Source organism: Vidua macroura, chromosome 16 (genome assembly GCF_024509145.1).
Source record: "Vidua macroura isolate BioBank_ID:100142 chromosome 16, ASM2450914v1, whole genome shotgun sequence".
NCBI lineage: Eukaryota > Metazoa > Chordata > Aves > Passeriformes > Viduidae > Vidua > Vidua macroura.
The window spans coordinates 9,706,249-9,724,947 of record NC_071586.1 but is presented as its reverse complement, the minus strand read 5'-3'; the positions used below and the strand labels follow the sequence as shown (position 1 = coordinate 9,724,947).

Here is an 18,699-nt window from a genome sequence, read left to right as displayed (position 1 = left end):
TAAACCTTAAGAAGATACTCTGAATTCAGAGAGTGACTGCAAACAGCTTAATCAATGACTTCCACCAAGGAAAAGAGATGAGTCGTAGTTCATTCAAATGTTGGCCTTGGAGTCAAAGATGGGGTGTATAAAGAATCAGAATAAACCATTTTTTCCATTGGGAGGGAAAAGAATGGGGCAAAAAATTGCAGCAGGTACAACAGAGCTACAGTTTAAGTGAAACATTTTAAAGCTTTTCAAACATTTACTGGACTAGGAAAAGAGAGACTTATAGGACATAAAGATTGCAAGCAGAATCATAGAATGGTTTGGGTTGATAGGGACCTCAAAGCTCTTTTCATTCTACTCCCCTGCCATGGCCAGGGACACCTTCCACTATCCCAGGTTGCTCCAAGCCCTGTCCAACCTGGCCTTGGACACTGCCAGGGACGGGACAGCCACAGTTTCTCTAGGAAATCTGTGCCAGTACCCCACCACACTCATAATGAAGAATCTCTTCTTAAAATCTAATCTAAGTCCACCCTCTTTCAATTTCAAGCAATCAACCCTTGTCCTATAACCACACACCCTTGTACAAGGAAGAAATTGGAGGAAAGCTTTTTTTTTTTCTTTTTCCCTTGAAAAAGCATTCAAAATCCTAAAAAGAAAGAAAAGGAAGCAATAAATATGATGGGATTGAAAACATTGATGTGAACTACAGAATATATCTTGAAAATCACTGTGTTGTCCCACCTTCTGCATCCCTTCAATTGGTAAAAGCTCTTGGAACTCCAGTGATATTAAGAGATTACAATATCCATTTGGTAACAGTGGCCCACAGGGAGCCCACTTTCATGTGGCTATTACTGTGATTCCCAGCTGTTGTTCTGCAGAATACACTCAGTTCCTGCCTGTAAATCCTACAGCTTTCTTTTACAGCTGCAACAGTACAGACAGATGCTGTTACAGGCACACTGTTCCCCTAAATCCACAGTGTGCTTACATTGCTGAGCATGTCACCAAATACCATTATATAACAATACATCAAGTTTGGCAACCAACCACCTCTGGAAACTCTAGCAGCAAAAATTTCACATTTTCTTCCAAGTCACAGGTAAAAATACCAAACATTAGGCTAAGAAAAACTTAACAAATTACTGCAATTAACAAGCACATTTTCTGATACCACCAAAAATAACTAATATGCACAACATAATTGATAATACTTTATTATGACCTTTTTTACTGCAGTGATAACAGATTAAATGGTTTTGGGCTAAAAATTAAGATCCTACTGAGCTGACAGATAATCCAAAGAAATATGAGATTAGTTTAGCATGAAGAAATATCTGTTTAGCAAACAAGAGACTTAGCATGCAGCTCTGCTGGCTGGGAAAAGAACACAAAAAACTAAATTACATAAACAGACTATCTCTGTTATCTGCTCTTTTTCACTCCCTAGAACCAAGCTGAGTGGTCAATCCAACACCCAGGTGCATTTTTATATTCTTGGGATTTCCCCAAAGTGCTATCTAAAATGACAAGCCCTCCTCTGAAGGATTTTTGGGACAACTTTTAAATAAAACGACTGGTACAAGTTATCCACTTTGATGAGTAGGGAGTGAAACATATTTAATGTTCTTCTGCACTAAAACACATTTGTTTAAATAAAAGAAACTTATAAAATAAGAAAACATGCAGAATTAGTCTTAAATGCAAAGCAAATGTCAATAACCATGAGGAGACCTCATGACCTCTGGTATCTTTAAGGTTTACCTTTGAAAGGTATTCCAACACGGAAAGAAGAGATGAGGCCGCTTATATGAATACATATTTTTAATCAATTTTAAAACTTTTTTCTAATAAAAATCTGGGTCATTTGTCACATTTAACAGCTTTTACCTATAAGTAGGTAACTGTCTTGCCTCGCAGAAGAACAGAAGTCATCCTGCTAAGTCTGGTTTGGCATCAAATCCACGCTCCCGAGTCCCCTGTGCGACAATCTGGTCTCTTGGTGCCTCTCCTAATGAAGGACTGCCTGCATTCTGTCCTCATCACAGACCCAACGTGCTACCTGGCACCATTGCTGGCAAGCACAGCCAGCAACTAACAGAGCTTGGCAACCCAGCTGCTCTATCCCAGAAGAGCTTCGACATCCAGAAATAAAGCACGGAGTTTGGGGAACAGCAGGGAAACCCCAATGCCATAATTAGCGCTATAATTTGGCCTATTTGTCAAGTAGAAGCAGGACTGCAACCTTCTGGCATGTCTGTTTAGAGCCCTTTGTAGAGGCAGCGTAAAACAAGCATACAGAAGCTGGTAAATACCCAATCTTGCCATTTTTCTAGAGGAATGGCACAGAATTGAATTGGGGCACTGAAGAGCTGCTGGATGACTAGAGTCAAATTCAGAAAACAAACAGGAGCTCTATCCTGTGCCTGCAGCACTGACTGTTTATACATTTTGACCTTTCACAGAGGATCACTCGCTCACTGTGTGACCACACCAAGAGCACTATTGAACACGAGGGTCCTGGCCACTGGCACTGCCACCACCTGACTGTGAGCCTGTTAAAAAAGCCACTCAAATCACACAAGATGTAGTTTTAAACCAAGTGGGGAGAGGGAGGAGGAGAAATTTCCTGCACTAAGCAAATCACAGAGATATTTTAATCAGGACACAAAAGAAAGTTGAGCCAAACACCAACTGACTCGGATCATATCACATCAATAATCCATGCACAGAGCCTCTGCTGGAATCAATGGGAGGCTTGTGTGGAAGTGGATTGTATAGCATAAATTCACAACCCTGTTTAGGGCTCTACATACAAGAGAAAAGGAGGTACTAAGAACAATTCCCTTAATTAGCATTTCTCTTCCATCGAGTGCTTCTAAAATAAAAAATTCTAACTTTACACAGTTCTGTTTTCATTCACAGTTTTTATCAGAGGTGGTAAAACAACTGACCCCATTTGACAAATAAGAGAACTGAAGCATAGGATGCAAATCAAACTGAAGAGCAACGCAGCAGGCAGAGCTGAACTGGGAATAGCAGCTTACCTTCTGAATCACACTTTAATGTCCTAGATATTTACATGCTTATCTAGTTCAAGTCTCTAATTAGGGTGACTCTGTGCAGCCCTTAAATAATTTTGCATATGTCCTAAAGTACCTGTGCAGAGTGATAAGCTTAGCTGTAAGAGTTTCCTCTTCAATAATATAAATTTTATGAGGATTTAGAATGTCCTGCAGAAGTTCAAAACACTGGGCTGCCCTGGTCAGGCTCCAAGGGGAGTCTCATTGCTCAGGTATCACAAGTCTCATTACTCCACAGCAATAACGAGTTTTAAAACAGGCTGTCAAATCCACACGTATCCTGTCATCAAAGAAAAAAAGGGGGAAAAAACCCCAAACAAAATAACGACTTGCCAATTCATTAGCTAGAAATTACCTAACTAATCCTGGTGTTCCAAATTAACAGCAATCCCTAAGGAAAAGCGAGACTGGGTCTCTATTCAGGAATAAAGTGCAATACTTACAAGAAGTCAAGAGTAAAATGTCACATACACCAATTGCAAAACAAAATTCCAGTCTTGCTTGTCTGCGATTGTTTTACAACAATACACTATAGTGTAGTTTGCCCCAAAAAAGCAACGTGTTCATTAAAGTGATATCAGCTTCACTTGCATGCTAGAGGTACAAATCAGGCTTCACATATAGAATCAGCGTTTAGCTAAATGCAGACTGTGTCATCCCCAGGTCCTGAGTATTTGTCCTTCTATGCAAATCCAACTTTGAAATGCTTAACATCTTATGGAAGATTAATTCAGCAACATGTCCACTTTCTAGTTTGCATTTCGCACGTGATTAAGTACTATATTACACAGGGTAAGTGCAAGTAACAAGCATGTTCATTTCCCTCAACTACAGATGCAAGTCCATAATACCGTGAAAATAACATATTTTGAGCTAAATGAGCTTTCTGCTCTTTACAATTACAGTGTTCAACTGCTTTAAATAATAACTTTTCAGGACTGGCTCGCTTTGTCTTTTGCTTTCCTTTTTCAGTTTTTTTTTTTAAGAGTCAAGTCTATCACTGTCAAAACAAGCAGAAATGCCTGCTGAGAAGTGGCCACATATCCAACCCACTGCTTGAAGAATTATTTTTCTGATTCATCACAGCATTATTTTTTCAAGTTGTCAAAACAAACACCACACCCTCTTGATTTCCGAGTTCTGGGTAATTACATTTAGAATTAGCAAGTAGCGCGCAACTATTAATCATACAATGCTTAGCCCTTACTTTACCTATTTTAGAGATCAGCCAATGCATTCAAAGGCCGCCTGTTTACCATTTGGTTTAAGATCCGTTCTGCACCACCACGGCACAGACGGGCACAGACACACTGAATACAGGGCAGGCCATGCAGTCGATCCCTCTGCCCCAGGGCAGGATCAGCTCCTGCTCAGCCACCATTATCGCTGATGATACACAAGAACTGGTTATTTCAGGCAGCAGCTTTACACACGCACTCACAAAACACATTATAAATTAAAGGAGGGAAGCGTGTGGCACGTCTGCAGTGCCTTAAACTGGGGCAGCGCGCAAGCCTGTCTCCGAAAGGTAAAAAATACAAATAGAAGCTTCCCCAACATGCGAGTCTGGATTTCCTAAAAGTAGTATCTAGCAAGGTTAACGCCGCTGCCTTTGGAAACAGTTCACCTTGTTTAAACTGGCTGAACCACCCCGTGATTATCACCGAGCCTCCATTAAGATGACACACACAAACAGAGCCCTCGCAGAGCTCAATTACTCTTTTCTCCGCTCCTACACCGCCAGACGCGTACTTTTCCATATTTTGCCCCTTCCCCTCTGGCAGCGGAGGAGCAGCCGCAGCAGCGAGCACGGGGCTGTCACGGCGGCGGGGCCAGGACACGCCTGCCCTGCCCTGCCCCGCCGCCCCCGGGAGCGCCCGGACCCGCCGCGCCCCCGCCAGACCCTGCCCGGGCACGGGACACAGAGCCCCCATTGTGGCCCGACCCCCGCCCGCCCGCCCGGGCACTGCTCGGTAGCGCCGATACAGCGGCTTGGCTCGGGGGCGCCGGGCAGGACGGGGCAGCACCGGCGGCAGGGGCCGCGGCCGCAGCGGCTCCCAGGGGCTCCCGCCGTCCTGCCGCCCGCAGCGCTGGCTGAGGGGCCGCGTTCCTCCCGCTCGAGCCCCGCACTCACCGCCGCCACCTCCGCCACCCTCTTCGTCCATGTTGGGACCGCGGGCAGGGCGCTCCGCGGCGGCCGCGGCTCAGGGAGGCCCGGGGCTCGTTCCACTGGCTCGGCGCCTCGCGGCCGCTGCTGCTCCTTCTCCTCCTTCTCTTTCTCCTTCTTCTCTTCTTCTTCCTTCTCCGCTGCTACTACCGCCACCGCTCTCTGCTGCTGCGCTCCGCAGCCCCGTCCCTCCCCGCCCAACCCAACCTCAGCCCCGGCAGCCACCACCGCCTCGGCCCAGCCGCCCGCCCCTCTCATGTGACCCGCGGAGGGGAGGCGGCCCCGCCCGGCCCCTCCGCCGCCACCCCCGCGCCGCGGGGTCGCGGCCAGCGCCGCGCCGCCCGTCCCCCTCAGCGCCCCGGCCGAGCCCTGCTGCGGAGCGGAGCCTCCCGCCTGCCCTTTGCGGTGTTCCGTCCCCGGCAGGTCCCGCACGGCGCGGCCCCGCAGCGCCGAGCCTCCTAAAGCGACTTGCCCGGGGGCTCTCGGGGGTCGCCCGGGCGGTCGGGAGCGAGAGGAGCCTGGGCCGAGTTACTTGGGCTCATGCCGGCTGGGGTCGTGTTTTGGGGTCTGCAAGAGCCAGAAAATGTCTGCAGAGCCCCTATTTTTTGGAGGTCTAAAGACTCCTTTGGGGAGTATAAGGGGAAGCAGGGGAGAGCGGGAGGAGACTGGAAGGTGAGGGCTGAGGTGGCCTGGAGCACCGTAGTGAAGGGTGACGAGGTGAGCTGAAGTTTCTGGAAAAGAGCCCGAGACTTCTGACGTTTCTGCATGTTTTCTGCTGGTTCTTGCTTGCTCTTTGTTCTTGTGTCCGGTGCTGGGTGCTCCCCTTGCCACAGGGGTCACGGAGAGCCTGGTGTAGAGCTAGGACTGTGCCCCATGGGCGGTGCAGGGGTTTGCGTTGGTGAGCATTGTCTGTGTGGATAACAAAAAGGACTCTCCTGCTTACTGCCCTAGGAGGCAGAGCATTATGTGGGATTTCTTTAGTCTTCAGTAAAGATCTTCAGTGAGTTACCTACCATGGGAGTCGGGATATCAGCAGCCTCCAAAGTCAGTAAAGGTAAGCCGAAGTGTACTGGCGTACATCACTCTTCCTTCCTTCCTTGGCACCGCCCCTTATTATTTTTTGAGAACCGTTCATGTCAAAATTTTATTCAGAAAGGAAGCTGTGGGAGGAAGAGGTCAGCCAACAGGAAAATATCGGGTTTTTCATTTTCCTTTTGTAGGCTGGCATGGGACAGAGCACCGTCTAGGATGCTGTGTCAGGAGCACTCACCTCTTGACACTGCTGCTAATAGGTGGTTATTACAGCCCATTTTGCTGAGAGCTGAGGTTTGGCTCTCACAGCTGCTCTGGTGATAAAGTGTTTTACCTCATCTAAAAATCATAAACCTTTAAAATACTCCTCTTTGTCTTTTATGTTTGAAATTAAATATTGTTACAAGTTTAGTAAGTTAGTTATAAAAAGGACATGATTACATAAAACAGAAGCATCACCTTGGTAAGAGATTAATTTTGAAATTATGTCTATAAAGTGCCATTAAAGGATGGTTTAAAATAACTTTTAATGCAGATGAACTGACAGTGGGCTCTGAATATTTTTGCACACTGAGCAAACTGTTCATTTACATTAGTGGGGAATCTGGTTCATGAGAAAAATTCTAATTTTATAATCAATCACAGATTGTTTGCTTTCATTTAATTTATGCTGTTTTACACCTTTATATAAAGTATATGTTTTTATGTTCTTGTTTCTGTTTTCCATCCATCCATCCTCCCTCCCCTCCCCTCCCCTCCCTTTGTTTCAAGGAAAATTCTAGTCCAAAATAAAAAAGCCTAATCACTAATTCTAATAGCAGGGGATAGTGAAGTGTGGAGAACGGTCCTCATCCCACCCATTCAGTGCAAAATTCCTGTTGACTTCAAGGAAGCAAAACTAGTTTTAAAACTCTCCAAATTAATATCAAAGCAAAAAATTATTTTGTTATGCAAGGAAGATATGAAAAATGTCTGTCCTAGTTACAAGTGACTAGTTGCAATATTTTATAGAAACGTCTTGGTGAAATCCAATTCCAAACTCATGAGGTATGGAAAATTCTCTTTATTATACCTTCATTACGAACTTGAACAGTGAAATTTTCAGTCTTTTGCTGAATATATAGCTTACTGTGTTGGAAGTCTGGAATATATGTCATTTAACACCTTCTCAAGAAGAATCTGTTCTTTCCAGTCCTGCTTTAGTAGGCTGATTTATTAATGATACATAGTACAAAAGAGTACTGAAATTATAGTGTTCTCTCCAAGGCCGTGTTTCTTTGAAAGGATGGCAGATATTCCTTAAAACATTTTTCATTTTCATTCGTGCTGTGTGTATCATAAATCCACTTACTTTTGTATGGGCCAGATCCTACAAGTGTTCTAAACACAAAACTGTTAATTCTGTGTACAAGGTGCTTTAGTGGACAAAGCTGTTCAATCTGTAGGTGAGAGGTGTCACAGAAACTTCCAAGATCAAACCTTTCACTCTGTTGCCTCATTTTCCTGTGTATAAAGTAAAGCTCATGTCTGGCTGTAAACCTAACTAGGTCAGGAGTAGATTTTTTGAAAATGTGTAAAATCAAGTAAAGAATTACAGTCACAGTTCTACATTGTAGCTATAGCAGTTCTACCATAGCAGAACTCCTCCTTGCTTTTTGGCAATTCAACAGTAACAGCACTGCTATCATTAAATATGGGGTAGTTCCTTACCAGCAAAGATGCCAGGAGCAATACAGGTTACAATCTCAGCAAATTCCAAGACAAACTCCAATCAATTATTTCCTGCTCATGTGAATAATTTTGTCTCATCTACTTTGTTTTCTGGAATTTTGATCATTCTTCTGTTTTGAAGTACATATGAATTTTAAATTTTTTCTTCATATTATTGAGACTTTCAATCAATAGTTTTCTCAGGATTGCTTGATTTTTTTTTCCTTTTTGCAGTGTCTTCTATAGTCTTAGGTCTATTTTTACCATCAGTATGTTTTGCCAGTTTGATATCCACAAGTCTAACCTTCTGTGCTGGAAGAACTTTGTTGTCTGTCATTAATGTAAATAACAGTCCAATAGCAGGTCTGTTGAAATTATTTTTAGTGGAAAATTGGGCTTTCTCCAAAACCTGCTGTTGGCAGGGTTGATTCCTCAGTGATAAATGTGATTACTTGCTGAATTTTCAGGTAATGTGCTTTGTCTTTTTTTTGTTGGCTTTTTTTTTTTTTTTTTTTTTTTTTTTTTTTTTTTTTTTTTTTGTCCCTCTTTGGGTAGTTCAGTAACTGTTCTGATTCAGTTTCCACTAAGAAGTAATTTATCATGTCATTTTTCATTTTAAGGGTTGAGGAGCACATCTGTTATGGCATTTGTCTCTATACAGTGAGTCAGTGAAGACAACTGAAACCCTTACATCACATTTTTGTGGTCTATAAAGCTCATTGAATATTAAGCCATTCCTGTGGGTTTCAGTTTGAACTGGATTCCAAGAGCAGTGAATGAAAATAAAAATTTTATTGTTATGGATTTCATAAAGGTTTTATTTCTAATCAAAAGCATGAGCTATGAGGATGTTCATAGTAGCATTATATTCAAGTATAAGAAATAAAATTCTGAATTTTCTCAATGCAGAAAGAAATAAAGTAACTGTTGGGCCATCAGACTGGATGTCAGTATCAGCCACAGGGAGATGGAGTAATGCTCCTTACTGTTGGAAGGAAGACTCACCTCCATACAGGTATTCCTATTTCTTGTGTAGGCAAGGCATCACAAATTTGCAAGTCTGGCTTTTGTGTGATTTCTGTTAGATTTGGTGAAATGGATAGTTACCCTGAAGGAAAACAGTTCATCTTAGAGACATGAACATCTTAATAACACATTTTTAGAGAATATAGATCTATACCAAAAATATAGATATATCTTAAACAATACAGATGTTATGCAGTGTTTTATAATCTAGAATTGATTGGCTGATTTTGCAACTTGCTCACATAGATGTCTCCCGTTTTTAGGAAAACGGTGCAAGCATTATATTTTCTAAAACAACATCTTGTTGATAGAATCACTGTCATTGATACCCAGCCATTGTATTAAAGAATACTTTTGTTTCAAATCTAGACAATCAAACAGTTTTTAAGAAGCACTGCTTAATAGTTCCCATGCAGGAAAGTCTTAGGCCATCAGCATGTCTGGTTTTTTTTCCCCTAGATTTTTGGGGGTTTTTGTTGGGTTTTTCTTCAAATTTATCAGTATTGAATAATCTGGTATTCTTAAAACCCTCAGGCAAACTCTTTGACTTCCTCTGCCTGGCAAATGGGTTTTAGCCGTGTATTGTTTCTTAAAATGTTTATGTTGTCACACTCATCCTATTTCTCTCAGCTGGAAAAACATTTTTGTAGAAAATCCTGTTTGCTGGTTGTCTCAAAGGTTTTAAAAGTGCTTGTACCTTTCATTTAGGCCAAAAAAATTTTACATGAAGATATTTTATATTGCTTTGGGGAACATCAAAGCTAAAGCTTAGCAAGTCAAACATCTTTTATGAATGGTGCTTTTTTATATGGATAGGAAGCTAGTTCCATTAAAATAGTCAAAACCCCCAGGAATAAAGATATGTCTCTTCTAAAATTTTTGCAGGGGTTTCTCTCAGATTAACTTTGAAAACATATCCTGAATTTTATTTGCAGTTGAGTTCCTATTCTTGACACATATGAGGGTTTGTGGGTTGTTTTTTTTTTTTTCTTTTTTCTAAATGAGCTTTATCTACTCCTAGCATCAAATATTACTGGTTTCGGAAAGCAGTGGTTGTTTCTATTGTGTAACACTTATAGGGCCACTTGTGAGTCATTGAGGAAAAAACACCAGAATGTCCCAGTGAGGAAAACAAAATGCATCAAAAATTGCAAAGGTCCACCACCTCTGTAATTCTTCTGATCTGAAATAAACTTTGCATTAGAACTTGTTCTACCTGTATTAATTATGCACAGTACTAGACAGAAGCAGATGCTTTCTAGCATGAAAGCTGGGCCTAAAATAACAGAAAAAGAGGACTTGGATTCAAAGAACATGGGCTGAAACAGATCATGAATGGAATTTTGCATGAAGCTGGAGAGCGTTTTTCTGTCTCAGGAAAGTGAAAGAACTTGATGTAAATTAACTCTCAAAGGAGAGTGTGCTGATTAAGGCCAGACTGTTCCCACCCTGAGAAATAGCCACAGTCTGAATTCCCCTCTGCTGGCTAACTCCAGCTTGGCATGGTTAGATGTATTCTCACATACCACTCTCCAGTCTCAGCAAGGCCTGGGAATTCAAAATTCCTAATTCATCCTAGAGTGGGAGCTGCAGCCAAGCTGCAGAGAGACCATGCATGAGTCCTGCTCTGGCTGCATGCACGTGGCAGCAGCTGATGCATGGGAGCCCCCATGGTTCCTTCTCCCTGCCTGAAGAAGCCTCCTCAGCCAAGTCCCAGTGTACCAGGGCTGGCATCCCCTGGCACAGGTGGCAGCCAAGTGACAAGCTGTACTTGCTCATGACACACAGTGTTAGGAGGGTCACACCAGGTGCTCTTGTTGATTCACCAGTGAGTGCAATGCAATGGCGTATCTCCGCATGAGCTGGCTCAAATCTTGCTGCTGGCTAGTCAGCAGTGCACAAATCTGGGTTTAATAAATATGGAACCATAAATTCAGACAGGAGCAGGAACTGGCAACTAATGATTTTGACTTATTGTGGCCTCTGAGCTGTTTGTGCAGCTGTTCATGAAGCCATGCTATAAATCAAATCACTCAATCCAGATTTTTAAAGTTCTGTCATTTTTAACCAGAATTGCTCCATTGATTAAATTCATGCTCTGGACCCACAAACAGTTGCATTGGCACAATTGCAGCACTGGTAGAGTGTGACACACAGATGGTGTGGAAAGAAGGAAGGGAGGCTGCTGGATTGTAAGTTTGTCTGTGGGGACAATATCCTAATTATAACCTTATTCTGAACTGCAGACTCTCCATTAATTTCACTTTCTGATCTCTCATACTCAGCCCTTCTCAAGCTGAGTCTATACTCAGGCTTACATGCTAGTTACATCTCATCTGTGCAATCCTAGATCATCTAATGGTAATAAATTGATCAAGATTAAATATGAACATGTATTTGCATTTCTCTCAAGGTTAGCAAGGTATGAGTTACAATGTTTAGACCAAGCTTTATCCTGGCTTTTTACTGGCAGCAGGAAGACAGATGATATCAACTCTAATGTAAAACCACCAGGAGGAAAACAACTCACCAGTCCTTATTTTTGAGGGTTTTGGGTTTTAAATAACTTGTACTGCTAAATTGAATTTGTACAAAGAATTTCATGCCACATTGCCATCCAAAAATTAAATTTATTGTGTCATGAAATTGCAGTTATATACTGCTGAGAGTAGGCATTCAGCTTCTCTCATAGGTTATTTTTGAATATACCTGTTGAGTCTAGGGGAAAGGGGATGTGTAATATTTTAAATTCTTATGGTCTCTAGCCAAGAAAGCTCCTTGTTTATTACAACTGTTGCAGTTAGAAATAAACATATGGGTGTTAGGCAGAAAAACATTACTTGAATCCTTACCCTTTCATAGTTATATGTACTCTTTTATGCCTTTCATATCCTCACAGATGTAAGAATAATCCCATACACATCTATACCAAATAAAAAGGTTTTGGCATTTTCTTACCATAACTGAAGTGTACTTTCAATTTAAAAAGCAGATCCTCACCTTAATTGTCTTTCCCCTGCTGTATTTCTCTTTACAGTCTTAAAGAAAGAAAAACTTTTCTCTAGGCACAAGAAGATGTTAAGCAAGGGAGAGTTGAAGTTAAAACTTGGCAAGAGCTAAAACAAAGAATTTTTCCAAGGAAATGGATGAGACAGGTCAAATTAATTCCTTATGTAACTCCATTTACCTCAGTACAGTTACAGGAAGGATGAATTTGGTACCTTATACCTCTGTGGTCAGAAGAAGATTTCTGTGATCTCAATCAGCACAATATAAAATAATAATTCTTAAGAAACAGACTTGTAATTTAAGTCTGGTAGAACTGCCCTTGTTATTTTTAGTCTACTAATATGATTGTAAAAGAACAATAGGTCTGCAGAACAACAAAAAGAGGTCTTCATAAAAAGATTAGAACATGATGATTTGTAGCTTACATCCTTGGTAGCATTTTTTTTTTTTGTGGGAAAGAGGAATTCATGACAGACTGCTAAAATGGGCAGGGACAGCTTCTCTTTCTTGTACATTCCAGAAGCTTTTCTCCAGTTTGCTGCATTGCAACTTCAACTTTTTACCTCCAATCTCATCCTTCCTCTCTGAGCACCCCTAATTCAAATTCTCTTTTCCTCAAGATTGTTTGGGTTCCACTGTGTGTGCAGGGGACTCTGTGGCTTCTCTTTACTGATGAGTTTTTTTAGATTTTTCTTCTCAGGCAGAAATATTCAGCCCCTTGGGACAGATAAAGGAGAGATGTTTGGCCTCCACCATAATTTCTTTTTAGATTTTAAATTTCAATATGTTTAAATTTGAGATGCTTTAAAATTATGCAAATTCACTGTGAGAGTGCAGCCTTCATATGCCAATCTGTAGTACTAAAGTGTAGCTGTACCCAGAGATTATTTCCATTTTAAATCCTTATTATGAAACATCATCCTTGCCTCTCCACCCCACTGCCAAATTCAGGAAATACTTTTAATATCAATGTTAAAATCTTTTAATACAGTAACATTAAAGCATTCACATAGTGTATTAGTGCAATGAAATTTAAGTCAACAGTCTGTCTTTTTTATCCTTACCAACTTGCTACTATCAGTTTTAATACAGAGGAAAGTGTCTGTGTATACAAGCATATAAAAGATGTGAAAATACAAAGGCATTTATTGAAAACAGACAAAACCAGGAAGATGATAAAATAGCAGAAGGAAGTGGCCTCACATATAAAAACTTTTGCTTTGTATAGCAGAATTTATCACTAAAAGCTCTGGCTGGCAGATTGCCATGCTTTGGACTAAACAAGGAATGTAACAAAAAAATTGACTTAGTGTATGAAACACAATAGAAACAACAATGTTCTACAAAGTGATTAAATTAAACATTTTTTGTTTCCTTTTAATGTGGATCTTTCAAAGTTTTGTTATATTTTCAAATAGCACAAATCTTATTTGCACAGATGCAAGCTCTTCTCTTAAGGATGTCTGCATCGATCAGGTGTGCCATTCAGCAGGATATATGAAATTCCCAAATATCCAAATTAAACAATAATGGTGGAGCTATATTTTGAAAACAAATAATTTTATTTCAAAATAGTGGAACCAGTAAAGCATATTTTGTAAAAAGTCATTCACTTCAGTTTTAATGCACAAAGCTGCTCAAGAAAATGTGGACTGCTCAATGTTTTCACACTGGATAAAGAATAAGTTTTTTAAATAGACTATGTTCTCCATTTCTTTTTATGTTTGTGGGGAAAAAAATTAAAGCATTAGGGAATAACAATACAGTTATGCCTGAAAGACTTTCACATAGCAGTCTTTGAAATCTGCTGTTGATGGAGAACACTTCAAAAGCACGAATGAGAATCTGGGATAGTTCAGTTTTTGTACCAGCTGAGAACAAATGAATTATTTTCTGCAAGGATGTTCTTCCCCCTGGCCTGCTAAGGCCTGCATTCTGGTATTCCTGCTGGAAGTGGTATCCAGAAGGACATGGGTAATGAGCACAGCTAAATTCTCATGATTAACAAAATCCTGCCCCTGCTCTTTACTCTGAAAGGCTTTTCCAGAGCTCAGCAGTTAAGGAAGACTCCAAACCTGAAAAACAAGATGGCAGATAACTACAATTAAAACAAACAGATAATTTTTTTAATGTCTTAATCACATTTGCAAGATAAATACACTGCCAAGTACTAGTTATGTTCTTAAATATTGTCTCATTCACAGTTAAAACCTTTTCATCTTGTTGACAGGAGTGGTAATCTCCTCCATACATTAAATCATTCCATGAAGTATTTTTATGTGTTTCTTATATTTGAATTTCCAGTGTCCTGATGCTTCTGTGGAATTTCCATATTTACTTTCTACAATGTACAGTTGCCTGGCAGTTCTTTTTCTAGCTGCTGCTTTTTCCTGAAATGGTTTGGACTTCCTGCGTAATTTTTACAAAGCATTTTCTCTTCTATATATGTAATTTTAGTTTTGTTCTAGTAAAGCTGGGATATTCTGATACGAGTTAAAAAGAGATAAATTCTTCATATTCTTCAGCTAAAATAATGAAATGCTGCCTTGAACCTATTAGAAATGAGATAATAATATTTTTATTAGATTATGAAACTGCAAGTAATGACAGATAAATGCAGATAAATCAGTGTTCTTAGAAATCTAAACTGCTAATCAATAAAAGATGTTACTCCAGAATACTGACCATAGGCAACAGCAATGAGTAAAGCAATATCTTTATCACAGTGGGATTTTGGAAGGTCTGCATTAATTCCAGAGTAACACAACAGCAAAGAAAGGTGTGCTTTTACCATGCTTAATGCAGCACCTACAGCTACTTGGGGTGTGTTTCCATTCTTTCTACTGAACTTTTAATCATTTATGGAAAGCACTTAGGCAGGAATATATCCTTGATCTAAACAAGCAGATATTAATGCAGGTGTATGTTTTATTTAAGTGTTTATATATAGTTACTACATGCAGTCAGGAAAACTACAGTTTCATATTTTATATTAACAAAATGATCTTTTATCTCTAGATCACTATTAGAGGTGTGCTGGGAGCATGATGAGCAAAAGACTCCCTGAATGCTGCTACAAAGCTGGTTGGACATCCTACCTTGGTTCCAGTCCAGTTTTGAACAGAGGCTTGTCCACTCACACTCAGCAGTCACTTGGGTAATGGGAATTCTTTAATTTCCTTACAGGGCCCCTTAGTAAAAGTCTAGACACAAACTGCACCTTTGAGTTTAGAGTCTGCCTCCATTGTTAAAAAATGTCTTCTCCCCTTCTGCTAACAATCAACAGTGGTTTAACACTTCTGTAGTACTTCTTTACCATGATAACAACAGCAACTTTTTGAGATGTCATTTAACATATATCCCTGAATAATTGATCAAAAGTAGTAGATAAAAATATTAAAATTATGTTTACAGCACCAACATAAAGCAAAGTAATACAAGACCCAGCATATCACAAATGAACATTGTGTAGCTGAGAAAGGAAAAAAATGGAATTTAGTACTCCAGGAAATAAAAAAGTTACACTTCCTTATCATCAAAAGCTTTAATAACCTTGTTAACAATTACTTTGAGCAGTTCATGTGAGAATGTCTAAAATTAAAAAGCAGTAGTGAGCTTAAAGCTATGTAAAAAGTCTTATCAAGACTGTTATCAATCATTCAAACAAAGTAGCAAATGTTACCATTTTATAAACTGGAATGCCAAAGAGATTTCTCTTAGAAGACCATACATTTGCTATAACTTTAGACATGATGTGTTTTATTATTATAATTGTCAGATGGTAAATTCTGTCTCTTTTTTCTTTTTCAAGATAATACACTTAGAGATGGCTGTTCTATAAAGAGCAGAGTATTTAGAATGTGTGCAATAAATTTCAAGGCCCTTCAGGAACATGATATTGTCTCAGTTGGAATGGGTGGGAAGATTCACATTGACTCTGCTGTGCATAGGGCTGCACTTTTAACCCTGGCTAAATTTAATGATATTCCCATAAATCACCAAGTCCAGGCATTGTAGCTCAGCTCACACAGGCAGATCCTCAGCTCCAGAGATCTGATTAAGTAACAGGGCTAGACATCAGTACTGATCTTGTGTGATTGGATTACAGGATTGGAGCTGTGATTTGTCCTACTGAAACCACTCTAAGGTACTTAAACAGATAAATCCTCCTATCAGATTTCTTTTCTTATTGATTACACTTTCTGAAATGCAAAAAAAAAAAAAAAAAAGAAAAGAAAAAGAAAACAAACAACAAGAAAAAAACCCCAGTCTTGCTTTCTCCACTTAGTATTACGATAAGGTGCATATAGGGCTGGAAGGACAACAGAAATACCTCTAAGGCAGTAATAGTAAAAGTGTGATTTTCCTTTTCTACAACAAAGTTGTAAAATATTTGTGCTTTTTTTATTTTCTCTGAGCCCATATCCAGTTAATCCCAACCTCCCTGTGTGATCTGAACTACTTGACAATTTCTGTTATAAAGGAAAATCATGTCTAGGTTGCTTTCTATCTCAAGTTTTAATTCATACCTTCTCATCCCATGTTTCTGGTAAAATAACCTATCTAATTAAACCACTAATATGTTCAAAACACTTTTTTTTAAATTGGTTGATCTTTCTGGTTTTTTCTCAATGAGTTTATTCCTTGCCTCTCAGGTGTGTATGTTAGGTTGAGAGGAGTCACCTTGTGTATCTCATTATCTTACCATGGCTGGAATATTTGCTAGGAGGCAGAAGAGCCCTCCCAAACAGATCACCTGCTGAATTTAACAAACACATGTGAATAACAAAGATTGACCAGAAATATTGTCACTTATAAAAATGTTCTTTTATGCTAACGATAGTAACAATAGCCATATGTAAAAGGGAATCAAACCTTTGGACAGTGCTGTTTCAATAGAGGCCTTCAGAAAAACCACTTCCTACGTGATGAAAGAGAACTGCTCAAAAATCCATTCAGGAATACCTACAATTCCTTATGGATACCTAATGAAAATATATTTGAATTAACTGTAAATTGAGCAAGTAGCAAAAAAAGCTTCATGAACTGACTGTAACAAAACACCCAGTGATGAAAAGCTCTGTGGACTTCTGCTTGCCAGCACTGGCAAGTAAGTAGTTTAGCTAAATAGAAGGAAAGCAGAAGATACAGCTATCAACTGCAAACGAATGATTATAAACCAGAAAGAAAATGTGAGGAAGAGCTCTGAAAATTATGATTGACAGTGACAACACAGACCAGACAGCTTTTATTTTAAGCAACAGATTGTTGGGAGCATACACACTGTATATCAAAGTGAAGGACTTGAAACCTGCTGTAGTCTGTACAGATGTTCTCACTCAGAAAGCAGCTAGAGGGAACAGAAGATAAAAGAAGGCAGTCCAACTTCAAAAAAGGTTTGAATTTTCATTCTGTTTTGACAAGTTTTTGTGATAGTCTCTGATTTTCAGCATGATAGAAAATTCAGCATCTACAAACCTGACCTAAAGTGAGAAACACCTGAAGGGGTACAAGCGAACCCTTAAGAAGGTGCTATACAACATCATGAAATATTTTTTGTTGTTTTAATCTTAAATGCTTTTCTATTGAAGGAGGCAAAAATTGGAAATGCTGTAACTGTTGTAGCTCTGGAGCAGGTCATACGTGCTGGCAGTACCTGGAATGCAAGGCTAAGATCTGAGAGGCCATTTAGGGATCCCTGCTGCAGAAAAGGTTTTTTTATGATACAAAGCAAGATAGGATTACTGAGCTCAGAAGGGTTATTTGTGAATAACTTCCAGCTAAAGTGATTAAGGGCTCCAGCCACTAGCCCCAGAAAAAAAAACAACAAAGAGCATCAAAAACATCCTGCTTGTCATTGCTGCTGGCTTTTTGTTCAGTGAGCAAGAGGTCTGTGTTGGTTTTGGTCCTTTGCCCTTGGGGGCACTTTTAACAAAACATAATACTTGAAAGAATTCCAAAATGTGTTTGTTTTTTTTTTTTTTTCTTTTCTTTGAACTAGGAGGTTAAAGATAAATAAAGGAGTATTTTGATATGTCTAAAAAATACTTATGATAACAAATAGACAAAGCACTTCCTAACGTTCAAGACTTACCAGTGCACTTCACAAACATGCCACAGTTCTTGATAACAAAAACCCTATCCAATATTTTTTTTTTCTTAATGTAAAGTAAAGCACTCCATCCTGCTTTAAAAAATCATCTCCCTAAGAAATGTGAATATCTTCAGCAGAATCTTTGGTACTTGTGTTTGGTTTAAGGTTTTGGAGTTTTTAAATTTTAAGCTGTTATAATATCTGCCAGAAAAAGCAAGAGCCAAGAAACGTACTGAAGAGATAAATGTTGTGATGAGTGTAAATTGGTAAGAAGTTCCTCTGGCAATCTCAGATTTGCAGAGAGGAAATTTGGGCTCCTGTCCAGATGAGTTACTCTTACAGAATTTTACAGTATGAGATGAACAAAGAGACTACCACAAAGTCATAGGCCACCAACTTAAATCCGACTTCAAAGCATTTCAGATCGTAATAGGAAGAGATTTGGATATGCACAGAGTAGCATGTCTGTTTCTGAGTTTATTTGCAAAAGTATTCAGAATTCCTAAACATTGCCCATTGCAGGTTTCATGCCCAATTATATAAATGTATGTAAAACTACTGATAAACCATCTGAAAGTGATGACAAC

At 39.6% G+C, this 18,699-nt stretch overlaps 1 protein-coding gene and 1 long non-coding RNA gene across 2 annotated transcripts in view; one reads left to right on the top strand and one right to left on the bottom strand.

Moving 5' to 3' along the window:
- CYTH3 (cytohesin 3) overlaps nucleotides 1–5,391 on the bottom strand; it is a 48,808-nt gene extending 43,417 nt beyond the window's left edge. The window contains exon 1 of the mRNA XM_053991791.1: nucleotides 5,209–5,391. Within this exon, the coding sequence (XP_053847766.1) occupies nucleotides 5,209–5,239 (31 nt within the window). The 5' untranslated portion in view covers nucleotides 5,240–5,391. The remainder of the gene's footprint in view (nucleotides 1–5,208) is intronic.
- A 464-nt stretch (nucleotides 5,392–5,855) lies between these two features.
- On the top strand, nucleotides 5,856–16,610 carry LOC128815249 (uncharacterized). The gene is made up of 3 exons (XR_008439589.1): nucleotides 5,856–6,295; nucleotides 8,893–8,998; nucleotides 15,037–16,610. It is a non-coding gene; the product is annotated as an uncharacterized LOC128815249 (long non-coding RNA).
- The last annotated feature ends 2,089 nt before the right edge of the window (nucleotides 16,611–18,699 follow it).